At 43.1% G+C, this 17,458-nt stretch overlaps 1 protein-coding gene across 1 annotated transcript in view; it reads right to left on the reverse strand.

Moving 5' to 3' along the window:
- Window positions 1-999: 999 nt before the first annotated feature.
- LOC106583557 (fibroblast growth factor receptor substrate 2) overlaps window positions 1,000-17,458 on the reverse strand; it is a 44,836-nt gene continuing 28,377 nt past the window's right edge. The window contains exons 6-7 of the mRNA XM_014167875.3: window positions 13,920-14,044; window positions 1,000-9,741 (exon numbers count right to left, since the gene is read on the reverse strand). Of these exons, the coding sequence (XP_014023350.1) occupies window positions 8,377-9,741; window positions 13,920-14,044 (1,490 nt within the window). The 3' untranslated portion in view covers window positions 1,000-8,376. The remainder of the gene's footprint in view (window positions 9,742-13,919; window positions 14,045-17,458) is intronic.

Genomic DNA, 17,458 nt, shown 5'->3' on the forward strand with positions numbered 1-17,458 from the left:
CCTTTCCAATTAAAATCCAAATGTTTCATTTGGGCAGTTAGGTTCCTGCAAGAACCCCCAACCTCGATGAACCCCACCTTCTATGGGGTTCTTGGAAGAAACTTTTGAGGGCAATTTTCAGTGCCAAGAACCGTAAGGTTCTTTGAAGAACTTTGAGGCTCTTAGAAGAACCCTTGTTGAACCCCTAATTTTTAGAGTGTACAAGCAGGTGGCATCCAAGCCTTACACATAACAGTGGACACTACATCACCGCACTCCCTCTCTTGCTCTTGGTCCTCATCTTCGTAAGTCACCTTGATTTAGCACCTGTGTGTTTTATTAGTTTCTTTATGAAAATATTTAGCAAACTCCCATGACAGTAGCTAAAGCAAGGGGCTATTAGCAATACACAAGTAGACTGCAAATTGGGCGGCAGGTAGCCTAGTGGTTAGAGCGTTGGACTAGTAACCGAAAGGTTGCAAGATTGAATCCCCAAGCCGACAAGGTAAAAATCTGTCGTTCTGCCCCTGAACAAGGCAGTTAACCCACTGTTCCTAGGTCGTCATTGGAAATAAGAATTTGTTCTTAACTGACCTGCCTAGTTAAATAAAGGTAAAATAAAAAATGCTGGGGCAAGCATGCCCTGAGCTCCTGAAGTGAGCGCCATTGGAGCAGGCGAGAAGGCTGACGATCTAGCCTTCGGGAATCTTGCTCCACGCTCCAGTCAAATTGGGCACACTCCGCTCATATACTCTGATCAGGGACTGGTAAGCTACCATATGTTCTTCTACGATCTTTCCTCTTTGGGGGGCTGCTTCAAAATAGCACTGTAGAAGTGACCAAACTAGTGTCACCTCAGGAACACTGGCCTATAGGATGTTAATGCTCAATAACATTCACAATGTTAGCTTCTGTTACACAGGATGGGTTCTTCTGTTACCACTACAAACATGAATTATGGATCCTAAGATCAGTTGGAACCTTTCCTCTAGCATCTTATATTACTTACACCAAACGGAGTAAAAACAATAAAAGCTCTTCTTTATTTGTGAGATTCCTCTTTTTGACACAATGGATCATTAGCCATGAAACAAGACAGACGTATCAACACAACAAGACAACTATATAAAGCATATTTACAGCTGGATCAAAATCTCTAGTACTTACAAGATCATGCTCTCTGTACAAAAAAATGATAAAACGTGTTACACAGGCAGACACCAAGTGCATGCTGAAAGTAAGGTAGTAAACAATATTTCACCTGCCAAAAGCAGTCTAAAAATGTAAGTAATGTTGAATTTCAGGTTCTTTGTAAAACAAGATTATTATGAAGTAATATTCCATTGAAATGTAAATACTCCAATCTTACTGAGGGCAATTTTAACAGGTACAGGCAGCTATTGATCATTTCCTCCAATGGAATGATTCAGCGTAAAAAAAAAAATCTGCTTTGGATTCAAATATTATTTTGATGACTATGTTCTTTACAGTTTAATTTTAATGTTGACATTACATTTAGTCACATACATATTTTTAGTACAAGTCACACTCTTCAATGGTTTATATACCATAACTCTCACCAAATGGCATGTATTGACCATTATAGCATTCATCAAAATAGTTTCATTTACCAACTGGCATGCCTGTTTTGTTTTGTATTGGGACAGGGACAGGAGGGGTACAGATAACATCCTGTATTATATGGGTCATCTTCTCTCAGAGTGATGGTATATGACATTTTTTATTCCCCAAATATAATGAGATGCTATGAGTTTCATCTTTCCACATTTCAACAGATGTAGCAAAAATAGCCTAGTTACAGTAGCTCCAATGAAGACAAGAGAAGACCTTCACTGCATCATACCCATATATATATATTATGTACATACCGAGAGACACATACAAGAAATGCAAATATATACGAAGAAGAAACTCGCATAGCAAATTTTTAAATTGAGAAAACTTTTGAACACTCACTTTTCTGTTTTCAGCAAGGATAGAAAAATTAAGCATAGTTGCCCTTCAGCTATACAGAGTCTCTCTTTGCTTATTACATTCATACCGCAGGTAAAACCAAGACCAAAGGGTGTCTCTCAAGGAGAGTCCTATAGTGTTCCTGGTGAGTCTCAGCAAGGTGTGTCCCTGACCTTTGTTCAAAGTCATAGCACACAAGGACATTTGGCACTCAGTCAATATTAGTGTACATCACAGTCAATTAGTTTGGCCCACCCAACATTTCTATCAAACAATCAGCACAGATTCCATCACATACATATTATTATCACCATTAACATACAAGTTCAACAGGTTTCCATTGATCAGGTCTTATTGGACTAGAAAAGTGTTAGCTTAGCATGTGACTGGATAAAAATAACGGACTCCTGTCAACATCATCGTCACCCACCAGTGGATATAACACATGCATTCAATGGTAAATAAATAAACAAAAAAAACCATTTAGAAAATACAGTACCAAGTCACTGTAACATTTCGTAGATTTTGAGCTACTTTGTTAGTACCTTGGTAACATTATGGTACTAAGTGCATTCTGGACCTAGAGTGGCATTTCGAGGGGCTGTGGAAGGAAAATTACTTATTTCCCCATAATCCCCATCAGTGTGGCAAGAAACACCACTTGATGGTGATCTGCCTGTCAGGCAGTTGTAATAAAATTACAGAAAAGAGGGCAAAAACCTGTTGTTTGAATGAAATTATGGTAAAACTTTATTTTAAGATACACATATTAGCCACTAAGTTGTAGTTTATACGTGTGTATATCAGAGGAGGCTGGTGGAAGGAGCTATATAAGGATGGGCTCATTGCAATGGCTGAAATGGAATCAATGGAATGGAGTCAGTCATGTGGTTTCCATGTTTGATACGTTCCATTAATTCCATTCCAGTCATTACAATGAGCCCGTCCTCTTTTAGCTCCTCCCACCAGCCTCCTCTGGTGTATATGCTGTACATAGCTCATAAAGGCCTTTATTAGCCATATATTGGGCCTTAATTAAGTGTTTTCTTATTCAAATATAAGTCATGTGTTACTGGCCAGTAGTACTGAGTGCTTTTTGAGGTCGGTTTGGTTTCAGTTTGAGGAAATAATCACGGTTTTCGATTAAAAAAAAAAACATGAATGTGGGTTGAATGCTGTAAAAACACAGAAAACAACAATTGATGCTAGTGACTGCCTATTACTATCACTTAGTAAGCTGTGATCTGTCATTGTCATTGAAAGAAAGTCTAAGAAGCAGTAAACCGGTTTTATGTTAACTATTTTAATTCAAATCATTCTTAAGTTTAGTTTTGCGTCTTTTACTTTCGGTTTTGTACACCAGCTTCAAACAGCTGAAAATACAATCTTTTTGGTTATGGAAAATATATTTCACAGAGATTTATACATAAACTGAAATTAGGCAAACTATTAAAATATTAGCAACCAGGAAATGCCAGTGAGATTTCTGCATAGTGCATCTTTAAATAACATATTTTGGTAGAGTATATTCCATATTTGTTTTTAGTACGATTACTTTATTATTTCATTATTAAAACCCAAATGATGGTAGTGACTGCCATTACTATTTACCACTTTTTAATGCACCATCCTTAATCATTAATCAAATATTTCAGTAGTGTATATTTAAGCAATAAGGCCCGAGGGGGTGTGGTATATGGCCAATATACCACGGCTAAGAGCTGTTCTTAAGCACGACGCAACGTGGAGTGCCTGGACACAGCCATTAGCCATGGTATATTGGCCATATATCACAAACCCCCAAGGTGCCTTATTGCTATTATAAACAGTTACCAACGGAATTAGAGCAGTAAAAATAAGTGTTTGGTCATACCCGTGGTATACCACGGCTATCAGCCAATCAGCATTCAGGGCTCAAACCACCCAGTTTATCATTTTTTATGAATTATTATTTAATCCCAAATCGTCATCGCATTAGCAGCCAGCCATCTATCCATCTATCTCTGTGCTCCCCAAAGAGTCATCCTATTTAGGCTAGCAGCCTAGCTATAGCTAGCTGGCTGCTGTCTGACTAAATCACTGTTTCAGTAGTTCTTCAAAGTAGGTAAGGCACACTTTTAAGACTGATGAATAACAACTATCAATCGATTAGATTAATTTCGGTCGGGTAGATACCTAAACAACTGTTCCCTCGTTCGTGACATGTTCTATGAACTTCTGTATTTACCTTCCTTCTCATTCTGCCGGTCCCACAGGCTTGAACCAATGTGAACAGGCCGCTGAAGGCGCAATGGATTCTGGTCATTGTAGTGATTTACCCCCTCCCTGCAACATCCCACAGCTCATACTTGATCTCTGAAGAGAAACCCCATGTTGAGCCAGAGATCAATACGTAATGAAGTCTCCGCACTAACAATGGGAGTCGTTGTCCCAAAGCCCGTAAGGCAGGCGACAAGCTTAAGTCCTAAATAAGGCCATAGAAAGGAATTGGGCTTATGTTGGACATATTTTGGTGACAGTGAAACCTCTCGCTTTCGCATCTTTCTCTGGTAAGAGCAAGAAAAAACATTTACGAAATGGAATTAAAATAATTGAACCTATGTCGTTAATTCAAAACTGGACATAAACCCGAAATGTCGGCTAATCGTTTAGCACTACTGGCCAATCGTTAATCTTTTCTCTCATTTTGAAGGTACATCAATGTGACAACATTGATATAACAAGATGCAGTATGCCTTTAGTATAGGGTACACTTCCACATCTTAAGGTACTATTCCTGTGTACCAAAATGATAACTAATGAATGGGCCTAGATCAACAGTCAAATACAGTACACAGATATCTTGGCCATACGCCTCCTGATACCTAACCTGGCCCTTTAAAAGGCTTCAACATTCAAGAGCCACCCACACACATCTAGCAGAACGCTTGGCAACAGTCCCTTATGGCACAGTTAAGTCATGTGTAAAATAAGCGCACATCTGCTGTATATAAGACAATCAAGAAAACAAAAACATGCATTTTTCCACATTCTAATTTAAGCATGTATACAATAAAGTTGTATTATTATCAACAGGGGGCCTGACAGAGGAAGGTCTTAGTTACAATGTCGATTCACATAAAAATAAGGATCAAATACAACAGACCTGCAGATCCATCAACAACACACCTCAAACCTCACACACATTGGTCTGAATAAACCTCATCTCAATCAATACAACTCTATTAAACCATTATTGCGAAATGTAAACACCCTTTAAAATGTACCATGAAAAGATGTGTACAAATGGATATATCCCTGTCTGAAAAATGTCCACAGTGAGTAGACCTACATATCTCTTTCCATCAGATGAAATACAGTTATGTGGATTACAGTTGCTAGGCCTGTGCTGCACCTTCAGCCACTTTACTTCAGATTAGACAGCCAGATCGTAAAGAAAACAAGGTTTGGTATGATGATTATCGCACCAATGAGGAGAAATAAGAAATTAAAAATGAGAAATTACAACTTCCTTGAATTAAAAACAAATGTCTTTCCATACTGGTAACCCAGACGCAGTGATCTTGAGTGAAGAATAAGATAATGGTAGTTCCATTTACTAAACAATATGGTGAACAATCCTGCACAGCCACTACCACCCCGACCTCTTCTTACGGTCTGAACTTCTGTGACAAATAGCTTACATACTGTCTCAATATGTTTATAGCAGCATAAAACCAGTGGAGTTGTGATGACTGGATAGATCCAACCAATCCTTTGTCTCACTCCAATATGGCTGTCGATATATAACCTAGCCTATGAGGTGAAATATGTCTTTCATGCCCAGTTAAGAATCAGCTAGACAGATTCATGAGGAGGAGTACACAGGGTTAACAATTTAAACCCTGTGGCCATATGTATCAAGAGTCACAGAGTAGGAATGCTGCATTTTAGATCACAATGAATACGATTACATTGACAGGGGAGACCTGATCCTAGATCAGCACTCCTATTCTTGATACATACACTCAGAGGCCAGTTTATTAGGTACACCACCCCGTTCACGAAAATGGTTCGCTCCTACAGACAGTGAGTCACGTGGCCGTGGCTTGCTATATAAAGCAAGCAGACAGGCATCCAGTTACTGTTCGATTGAATGTTAGAATTGGGCAAAACGAGTGACCTAAGCAACTTTCAGCGTGATATGATCGAAACGGCCGGCCTCCTGGGCTTTTCATGCACGACAGTGTCTAAGGTTTACCGAGAATGGTGCGAAAAACTAAAAACATCAATAGTCAGTGGCAGTCCTGTGGGTGAAAAGAGCTCGTTGATGAGAGGTTAAAGGAGAATAGCAAGAATCGTGCAAGCTAACAGGCGGGGCCACAAACAGGCAAATAACAGGGCAGTACAACAGTGTTCAGAAAGGCATCTCGGAACGCACAACTCATCGGCCTTTGTCACGGATGAGCCATTGCAGCAGACGACCACACCGGGTTCCACCCCTATCAGCTAAAAACAAGAAGAAAAAACAAGAAGAAGCAACCCCAGTGGGCACACTGGAAAATTGAGGACTGATTTAAAAATATATATTTTACGCCTGATCCCACGAATCCCGGTTCCTTTTGCGTCATGCAAAATCCCTTGATACCAATTGAGCAACGTTTCCATTCCCAGAAGAATTCAGGCTGTTCTGGAGGCAAAGGGGGGGTCAGGCCCGGTACTAGATAGGTGTACGTAATAAAATGGCCCTTGAACTCCAACTTTTGTTTTGTTTTTGACATGTAGGCTAACTCCATCTTGCCTCGTAGCCCTCAAGTTTTCTTCTACAAATCCTAATGGAACATTGATTTGATTCATAATGTTCATACAGGTAACAGTAAAGATTTGGCACTTTAATATGTTAATACAGTCTTCTTCAGAATGTAATGTTATTAATTACAGGCATAACAATGGTATTACAATGGTGTCACAGACAGTGTGCTGATGACTGGTGATACTTTGGTCTCCAAATCACCAACTGACTGGATTATGAAAAAAGAAAATTGCAAAACAATCACAATATAGACATCTCGATGAATGAATAAATAAAATAATATCCTCAGTCAAATGTTCACTGATAGACTTTCCATAAACAGCTAACATTACACACAGTGATATATTCCCCTCAGACCCTCAGTTATCAATCTGATACTTACTAAAATAGTAAACAAGAAGACCTACTTTTTATGTGAGGTTATTTGTATTATCTTCAAGACATTATCAAATTCTGCTCTGAAAAATTCCAGTTGCTATTGGTCTCTATAATGTTGCAAAAACAACAACATCCATACATAGTTTGGGCCTGTGTGATGACATCACCATCTCTAAGGAGTTTGTCAGAGCACAACCTTACTGTTACTCCAGAGCAGAGGGATTCTGAACTGTGGGGACATCAGTGGCCAGTGTCTGACCCCGAAGGTAAAAAGTGCAAAGGTAAGCATAGTTTAGGAATTAGATATGGATTCCATATTCAAGTGGAATGATATGTGGTCAGAGGTCAATTCAATCATCTGTGTGTAGGGGGGCAGTAGAGGATGCTGAACGTCTATCAACACACTATCATTATATGAAGGTATACTATTATTTCCATTTTTAAATACAATTTCAACGTGAAATATGTATATTTAATCTTGAGGAGAGAGAAAATTGATACATAAAAAAAGAAATCTGCTGTGAGGTGTTATTTAGACTCAAAATATAATACTCGATAGGATGTACGATTTTACAATTCCAAAGGATTATGTGCAAACTGTACTGATCTGTACTAATTCGTGAAGGCAGATAGTTATAAATATATATCATCATCTGTCCTTTCTTTCAGTCACAGGGCCAAAAGAAGTGCTTGTGAGGTGAAGAATGCACATTATTAGAATACAATTGAGGGAATAATAAACTTTTTTTCATATCAGAAAATGTTCTGTCAATTTAACAATGTGGACTAGTAAACCTGTACTCGATAGTAGTCCATGTTCGTAAACAGGGACGTAAAATAAATAAAACAACAACACTGAATGATAATGGACTGAGGACCATAAACAATGGCAGCTAAAGGCTTTAACCATAAACCCAGCCAACCACGACCAAGGTTTCTGCTGCTAACTCAGACAGCATCTCACCACAGTCAGAAAGTGACCCTCAATAATATTGCAACTTCAAACCAATCTTGCTCCATCAAGTGGAATATGTACGGATAGGTTTCAATTCGTTTTCTAATTAGGTACCTGTATATGATCCAACTGGTCAGGACAGAACAGGACAGGACAGAAAAGGACAGGCGGATGGCTGGATGAGAGTGAGGGGTCCAGTGCGCTGCTGAGTTACTTATACCAGTCTGTCCAACCAAGCCTGTTTCTCTCTCTCTTCTCCCTCCTTTCATTTTTCTCTGTCTCCCCCTCCTCACTGCGTCTACAGAGGCAGGTCTGTGCTGTTGTGGCGAGTTTTTCTCGACGTCCCATCGTCCCGGGGGAGGGCTTTCTGCAAGTTGGACATGGCTGCTGTCTTCTTCAGGTCGATCACAGCGTAGAACTCACTGCGCCGTGGGGCCTGCTGGGGGCCACATTTGAGGGGTGGCAGGCGCTGGTGCTGTGGCTGTAGTGGCTGGTGCTGTGCTCCCCCTCCACCCCCACCGAGGGCCTGGCATGGCGGCTCTGCATCGAGGTCCACCTGGATATAGTTGAGCTGCCTCGATGGGGTCATATGACCGTGTTCACAGCCCTCTCCCCGACCAAACCCTCCTCCCGGCCGCCTACGGAAATCAAAGCTGAATATTCGTCCGCCACGGTCCGACTGGGGGTGGCAGGCCTGGAGGTGAGGGGGGCAGGCATGTCGCAGCCGGCTGGGCTGGACCTGCTCTGTGTTGACATAGTTCTGCAGGGCGTCACGGTGGATCCCCCCCCTCCCCAGCCCGTCCTGGTGGTACCCGTTGGGCGTCCCAGGACCCTCTGAAAACTCGTACTCGTCAAAGTCCTCTTCCTCATCCTCGTACTCCTCCTCATCCTGTTCCTCATCATCCTCGTCCTGCTCCTCGTCTCTATGCAGGGCGCGGTACTCCCAAACCGGCGGCAGCGACGGCAGGTTCTCGTAGTTGAGCAGAGCTGTCCGCCGGTGACCTCCGCCCCGCTCACAGGGGTACCCCTGAGGGGGCAGAGAGGATGGGCCGTGGGTGTGCGGTTGGAGGGGGTGTGGGTGTGATTGTGCGTGACTGTCTCCGGTGGTGCTGCTGCTGCTGCTGGAGCCCACAGACTGGGACACGCTGCTGGGGCTGAGTCTCAGCCGGCGCCCCCCTCTCAGGCCGTTGATGTTCTCATAGGTGAGCTGGCTGCCCTGGCAGCCCTCCTGGTGCTCGTGGCCAGGGTGCCGGTGCATCACATGGTGATAGTGAGGGTGGTGGTAGGAGTGGGAGTTGCACAAGTGCAGAGGAGGCTCATCCCCCTCTGCCTCTGAGCCTGTGGTGCCCTCTACAGGCAGCATGAGATGGGGATTGTGGCCCCCGTGCCTCTCCCTCTCAAGCAGGTGGCGCTGTGCAGGGGTGGGTCCCAGCATGAATTTGACCTCCTGAGAGGAGGGCTGGAGGAATACCTGGGGTTCCTTGCGTTGTTCCTCCAGTGGGCAGCAGTGCATGCTGGCCTTTCCACCTCCTTGGCCCCCGACAGGCATGGCACCTCGGGTTGACTCGTTGAAGGAGGTGGGCCGCACCTCAGGTAGAGAGTGTACACAGTGTCGACTGGAGAGTTCCCCATCCACAGTAACAGTATTCATATAGGTGTGAGCCTGCAGAGATGGGGAGAGAAAGAGAGCGAGAAAGAAAAGCAAGGACTCAGAGAGGATACAGTGAGGGAAAAAAGTATTTGATCCCCTGCTGATTTTGTACGTTTGCCCACTGACAAAGAAATGATCAGTCTATAATTTTAATGGTAGGTTTATTTGAACAGTGAGAGACAGAATAACACAAAAAAATCCAGAAAAACGCATGTCAAAAATGTTATAAATTGATTTGCATTTTAATGAGGGAAATAAGTATTTGACCCCTCTGCAAAACATGACTTAGTACTTGGTGGCAAAACCCTTGTTGGCAATCACAGAGGTCAGATGTTTCTTGTAGTTGGCCACCAGGTTTGCACACATCTCAGGAGGGTTTTTGTCCCACTCCTCTTTGCAGATCTTCTCCAAGTCATTAAAGTTTCGAGGCTGACGTTTGGCAACTCGAACCTTCAGCTCTCTCTACAGATTTTCTATGGGATTAAGGTCTGGAGACTGGCTAGGCCACTCCAGGACCTTAATGTGCTTCTTCTTGAGCCACTCCTTTGTTGCCTTGGCCGTGTGTTTTGGGTCATTGTCATGCTGGAATACCCATCCACGACCCATTTTCAATGCCCTGGCTAAGGGAAGGAGGTTCTCACCCAAGATTTGACGGTACATGGCCCCGTCCATCGTCCCTTTGATGCGGTGAAGTTGTCCTGTCCCCTTAGCAGAAAAACACCCCTAAAGCATAATGTTTCCACCTCCATGTTTGATGGTGGGTATGGTGTTCTTGGGGTCATAGGCAGCATTCCTCCTCCTCCAAACATGGCGAGTTGAGTTGATGCCAAAGAGCTCCATTTTGGTCTCATCTGACCACAACACTATCACCCAGTTGTCCTCTGAATCATTCAGATGTTCATTGGCAAACTTCAGACGGGCATGTATATGTGCTTTCTTGAGCAGGGGGACCGTGCGGGCGCTGCAGGATTTCAGTCCTTCACGGTGTAGTGCGTTACTAATTAGAGGTCGACCGATTATGATTTTTCAATGCCGATACCAATTATTGGAGGACCAAAAAAGCCGATACCGATTAATCGGCCGATGTTTTATATATTTGTAATAATGACAATTACAAAAATACTGAATGAACACTTATTTGAACTTAATATAATACATAAATACTATCAATTTAGCCTCAAATAAATAATGAAACATGTTCAATTTGGTTTTAATAATTCAAAAACAAAGTGTTGGAGAAGAAAGTAAAAGTGCAATATGTGTCATGTAAAAAAGCTAACGTTTAAGTTCCTTGCTCAGAACATATGAAAGCTGGTGGTTCCTTTTAACATGAGTCTTCAATATTTCCAGGTAAGAAGTTTTAGGTTGTAGTTATTATAGGAATTATAGGACTATTTCTCTCTATACGATTTGTATTTCATATATCTTTGACTATTGGATGTTCTTATAGGCACTTTAGTATTGCCAGTGTAACAGTATAGCTTCCGTCCCTCTCCTCGCTCCTACCTGGGCGCAAAACCAGGAACACATCGACAACAGCCACCCTCGAAGCAGCGTTACCCATGCAGAGCAAGGGGAACAACTACTCCAAGTCTCATCCACCTCTGGCCTGCTCGCCTCCCTACCTCTGAGGAAGCACCGTTCCCGCTCAGCCCAGTCAAAACTGTTCGCTGCTCTGGCACCCCAATGGTGGAACAAGCTCCCTCACGACGCCAGGACAGCGGAGTCAATCACCACCTTCCGGAGACACCTGAAACCCCACCTCTTTAAGGAATACCTAGGATAGGATAAAGTAATCCTTCTAACCCCCCCCCCTAAAAAGATTTAGATGCACTATTGTAAAGTGGTTGTTCCACTGGATATCATAAGGTGAATCCACCAATTTGTAAGTCGCTCTGGATAAGAGCGTCTGCTAAATGACTTAAATGTAAATGTCTCAGAGCGAGTGACGTTTGAAACGCTATTAGCGCGCACCCGGCTAACTAGCTAGCCATTTCACATCGGTTACACCAGCCTAATCTTGGGAGTTGATAGGCTTGAAGTCATAAACAGCGCAATGCTTGAAGAATCGGGAAGGGCTGCTGGCAAAACGCACAAAAGTGCTGTTTGAATGAATGCTTACGAGCCTGCTGGTGCCTACCACCGCTCAGTCAGACTGCTCTATCAAATATCAAATCATAGACTTAATTATAATATAATAAACACACAGAAATACGAGCCTTGGGTCATTAATATGGTAGAATCCGGAAACTATCATCTCGAAAACAAAACGTTTATTTTTTCAGTGAAATACGGAACCGTTCCATATTTTATCTAACGGGTGGCATCCCTAAGTCTAAATATTCCTGTTACATTGCACAATCTTCAATGTTATGTCATAATTACATAAAATTTGGGCTAATTAGTTCGCAACGAGCCAGGCGGCCCAAACTGTTGCATATACCCTGACTCTGCGTGCAATGAACGCAAGAGAACTGACACAATTTCACCTGGTTAATATGGCCTGCTAACCTGGATTTCTTTTAGCTAAATATGCAGGTTTAAAAATATATACTTCTGTGTATTGATTTTAAGAAAGGCATTGATGTTCATGGTTAGGTACAGTCGTGCAACGATTGTGCTTTTTTCGCAAATGCGCTTTTGTTAAATCATCCCCCGTTTGGCGAAGTTGGCTGTCTTTGTTAGGAAGAAATAGTATTCACACAGTTCGTATTCACACAGTACCCTGACTCTGTTGCAGAGGTGACACATTTTCCCTAGTTAAAAGAAATTCATGTTAGCAGGCAATATTTACTAAATATGCAGGTTTAAAAATATATACATGTGTATTGATTTTAAGGAAGATATTGATGTTTATGGTTAGGTACACGTTGGAGCAACGACAGTCCTTTTTCGCGAATGCGCACCGCATAGATTATATGCAACGCAGGACAGGCTAGATAAACTAGTAATATCATCAACCATGTGTAGCTAACTAGTGATAATGATCGACTGATTGATTGTTTTTCATAAGATAAGTTTAATGCTAGCTAGCAACTTACCTTGGCTTCTTACTGCATTTGCGTAACAGGCAGCCTCCTCATGGAGTGCAATGTAAAGCAGGTGGTTAGAGCGTTGGACTAGTTAACCGTAAGGTTGCAAGATTGAATCCCCAAGTTGACAAGGTAAAAATCTGTTGTTCTGCCCCTGAACAAGGCAGTTAACCCACCGTTCCTAGGCCGTCACTGAAAATAATAATATGTTCTTAACTGACTTGCCTAGTTAAAAAATATTATTTAAAAATAAATAAATAAATAAATAAAGAATGGACAAATCGGTGGCCAAAAATACAGATTACCGATTGTTATGAAAACTTGAAATCGGCCCTAATTAATTGGCCATTCCGATTAATTGGTCGACCTCTATTACCAATTGTTTTCTTGGTGACCATGGTCACAGCAGCCTTGAGATCATTGACAAGATCCTCCCGTGTAGTTCTGGGCTGATTCCTCACCGTTCTCATGATCATTGCAACTCCACGAGGTGAGATCTTGCATGGAGCCCCAGGCCGAGGGAGATTGACAGTTCTTTTGTGTTTCTTCCATTTGCGAATAATCACACTAACCGTTGTCACCTTCTCACCAAGCTGCTTGGCGATGGTCTTGTAGCCCATTCCAGCCTTGTGTAGGTCTACAATCTTGTCCCTGACATCCTTGGAGAGCTCTTTGGTCTTGGCCATGGTGGAGAGTTTGGAATCTGATTGATTGATTGCTTCTGTGGACAGGTGTCTTTTATACAGGTAACAAGCTGAGATTAGGAGCACTCCCTTTAAGAGTGTGCTCCTAATCTCAGCTCGTTACCTGTATAAAAGACACCTGCGAGCCAGAAATCTTTCTGATTGAGAGGGGGTCAAATACTTATTTCCCTCATTAAAATGCAAATCAATTTATACCATTTTTTATATGCATTTTTCTGGATTTTTGTTGTTGTTATTCTGTCTCTCACTGTTCAAATAAACCTACCATTAAAATTATAGACTGATCATTTCTTTGTCAGTGGGCAAATGTACAAAATCAGCAGGGAATCAAATACTTTTTTCCCTCACTGTATTACACACATTGCGAGGTGAGGAGTAACCAGCGTTTACAGTGCAGCTCAGTTCGTCACTATAATGTGAAAACTACAATGGAGCGGTGAGGGGTCAATCTTACCTGGTCATCCAGGCCCACGAGGCTGTGGCCATGGGGGTCGTCAGTTAGAGAGGGCTGGGAGGATTCAGCTCTCATGGGATACCCCGGATACCCATTGGGAAAACCCTGGATGGGGAATGATGGAGCTGGAGACAATACAAACTGTGTTGAATGGGAGTCTGGGTAAATGAGGTTAGATGTTTTTATGCCTGCAAATCTAATGGTGTGTGTGTGTGGTGTATTGCATAGACTGCTTAGTAATGAAGACTTTGTTTTAACCCCAAGTCATTGTGTTTTCTACCCTTCCACCTCTCTCCCTCCATACCCTTCCACCTCCATCCATCCATCCATCCATCCCCTCCCTCCCTCCATAACCTTCCACCTCCCTCCCTCTCTCCCCTCCCACCTACCTCCCTCCCTTCAACTGGGACATGCTTAAACCACCTGACCAAGTCGTAAAGCAATGGGACTCCCTAAATCTTTCTCAGATTATTACCAATCCCACAAGGCATGACTCCAAACACCCAGAAAAGGCTAATGACCGTAATGATCACTGTTTCACAGCCTGTGTTCGTAATGGCTGCTCAGAGCAGAGTTACTCCACCTCAGAATTCCATTTGGCAAAAGGCTTGACACACATATAGGCTGACTGGCTCTCATTCAGGCAAATGAGAAATAAGTGCACTCAGGCTATCCGGAAGGCCAAAGTTAGTTACTTTAAGGAGCAGTTCTTTCTCTGTTGGTCTAACTCCAATACGTTCTGGAAAATGGTTAAAGACCTGGAGAATAAACCCTCTTCCTCACAGCTGTGGTTGTTACTGACAAGGAGCACATGGCTGAGCTCTTTAGCCTCATTGCCTGTCTGAAATTTCCTCATCTCCCACCCCTTCTAATGCGACTAGCCCAGATACAAAGTTTCTCCCTGCAGGCAGTCACTGAGTCTAAGGTGCTAAAGAAGCTCCTTAAACTTAACCCCCAAAAAACATCTGCCAGTCACATTCTGTTAAAGGTCCCCAAAGCACACACATCCCTGGGTCGCTCGTCTTTTCAGTTCGCTGCATCTAGCGACTGGAATGAGCTGCAAAAAACACTCAAACTCCACAGTTTTGGGGCCTCCGGAGTGGCCGAAGGCACTAAATCGCAGTGCTAGAGGCGTCACTACAGATCCGGGTTTGATCCTGGGCTGTGTCACAGCTGGCCACAACCGGGAGACCCATGATGCGGCGCACAATTGGCCAAGCGTCGTCCGGGTTAGGGGAGGGCTTGGCCGGCTGGGACTTCCTTGTCCCATCGCACTCTTGCGACTCCTTGTGGGGGCCGGGCGCATGCACACCGACTTCGCCAGCTGTACGGTGTTTCCGCCGACACATTGGTGCGGCTGGCTTCTGGGTTAAGCGAGCAGTGTTTCAAGGAGTGCGGCTTGGCGAGGTCGTGTTTCGGAGGACGCATGGCTCTCGACCTTCGCCTCTCCCAAGTCCGTACTGGAGTTCCAGCGATGGGACAAGACTGTAACTTCCAATTGGATATCACAAAATATATAAGGGGTAAAAACAACCCCCCAGAAAAAAAAATACTGGACAGTTTTATCGCCATCTCTTCATTCGAAGACTCAATCATGGACACTCTTACTGACAGTTGTGGATGCTTCGTGTGATGTAGTGTTGTCTCTACCTTGCCTTTATGCTGTTGTCTGTGCCCAATAATGTTTGTACCATGTTTTGTGCTGCTACCATGTGCTGCTGCTATGTTGTGTTGCTACCATGCTATGTTGTTGTCTTAGGTCTCTCTTTATGTAGTGTGGCTCAGTTGGTAGAGCATGGTGTTTGCAACGCCAGCATGGTGTGTGCAATGCCAGGGTTGTGGGTTCGATTCCCACGGGGGGCCAGTACAAAAAAAAAAATGCATGAAATGGATGCATTCACTACTGTAAGTCACTCTGGATAAGAGCGTCTGCTAAATGACTAAAATGTAAATGTGTCTCGTGTTATGTCCTACATTTTTATTTTTAATCCCAGCCCCCGTCCCTGCAGGAGGCCTTTTGGTAGGCCGTCATTGTAAATACGAATGAGTTCTTAACTGACTTGCCTAGTTAAATAAAGGTTAAACAATTAAAAACATTCTACCCACAATATTAGACGCTGTTACCAAGCGAAGCTTGATTTTGGAAGATGCTAATCCACTTAGCTATATAGCTAACTAGCTACTAAATTAGCAAACCAAATGCACAACTGCAAAGCAAAGCATTTAGGACATTTTAGTCAGTTCACTTAATAGTTATAATATATCCAGCTGGAAAACACTTAGTTGTGAATTCCATACTACAACTACACTGAGAATACCAAAAGGTTAGGAACACCTTGAATGGCACACATACACAATCCATGTCTCAGGGCTTAAAAAATATTCTTTAACCCATCTCCTCACCTTCATCTACACTAATTGAAGTCGATTTAACAAGTGACATCAATAAGGGATCATAGCTTTCACATAGATTCACCTGGTATGTGGAAAGAGCAGGTGTGCTTAATATATTGTACACTCAGCGTAGATCACCTGATGTGTGCTGCACAACAGCATGTGACTCACAAGGCTCCGGTCTCTCATAATTTTGTGCTTGTAAACAAACACCACGTGACTGGGGATTATCGGTAGCTTCATTATAAAAAATTATGTGACATGTGAAATGAAGAACACGATCTTCTTCATCTCCTAAAGTATTGCACAAGTTAATTGCAGGTATTTACCTAAAAAGTAGCTACAAAAATTAATTTATTAAAAAACTTCAAAGAAATAGTTTCAATGGTATTGATGCTATTGAAAAACCATCCCGTGGCTATTTCCAAATACCCCGGCATACGGTGTATGGACCGCCCAAGCCTACTCCCTACCCTTCCATTTTTTTCCCACCTCCCTCCCTCCCCTTCCACCTGCCTTCCTCCTTACCCTTCCACTTCCCTTCTTCCCAACACTTCCACCTCCCTCCCTGGCTCCAACAGGTTGGAGCGTTGAAACTGGGTTTAATGAAAGGGTTTACAGTAAGACGTGGTAGGCCTGTAGGCCCGATCACCGACGGCGATGAGATAACCTACAGGGAGGAGGTCAGAGACTTGACAGTGTGGTGTCATGACAAAAACCTCTCCCTCAACGTCAGGGGAAGACATCCTCATCCACATCGACGGGGCTGTAGTGGAGGAGATCGAGAGCTTCAAGTTCCTTGGCATCCGCATCAATAAGGACGTAACATGATTCACACACACAGACACAAAGTCGAGGAAAAGGCACGACACCCCTTCCCCCTCAGGAGGCTGAAAGGATTTGTCATGGGCCCTTGGATCCTCAAAAAGTTATACAGCTGCACCGTCGAGAGCCTCTTGACTGGTATGGCAAATGCACCACCCTTGACCTCCAAGCGCTACAGAGGGCAGAGCGAACAGTACATCACCAGGGCCGACCTCCACGCCATCCAGGATTTCTATATCAGGCAGTGTTAGAGTAAGGCCTGAAAAATTGCCAAAGACTCCAGCCACCCAAGCCATAGACTGGTCACTCTGCTACCGTAC

Source organism: Salmo salar, chromosome 22 (assembly GCF_965601325.2).
Source record: "Salmo salar chromosome 22, fSalSal1, whole genome shotgun sequence".
NCBI classification, from domain to species: domain Eukaryota; kingdom Metazoa; phylum Chordata; class Actinopteri; order Salmoniformes; family Salmonidae; genus Salmo; species Salmo salar.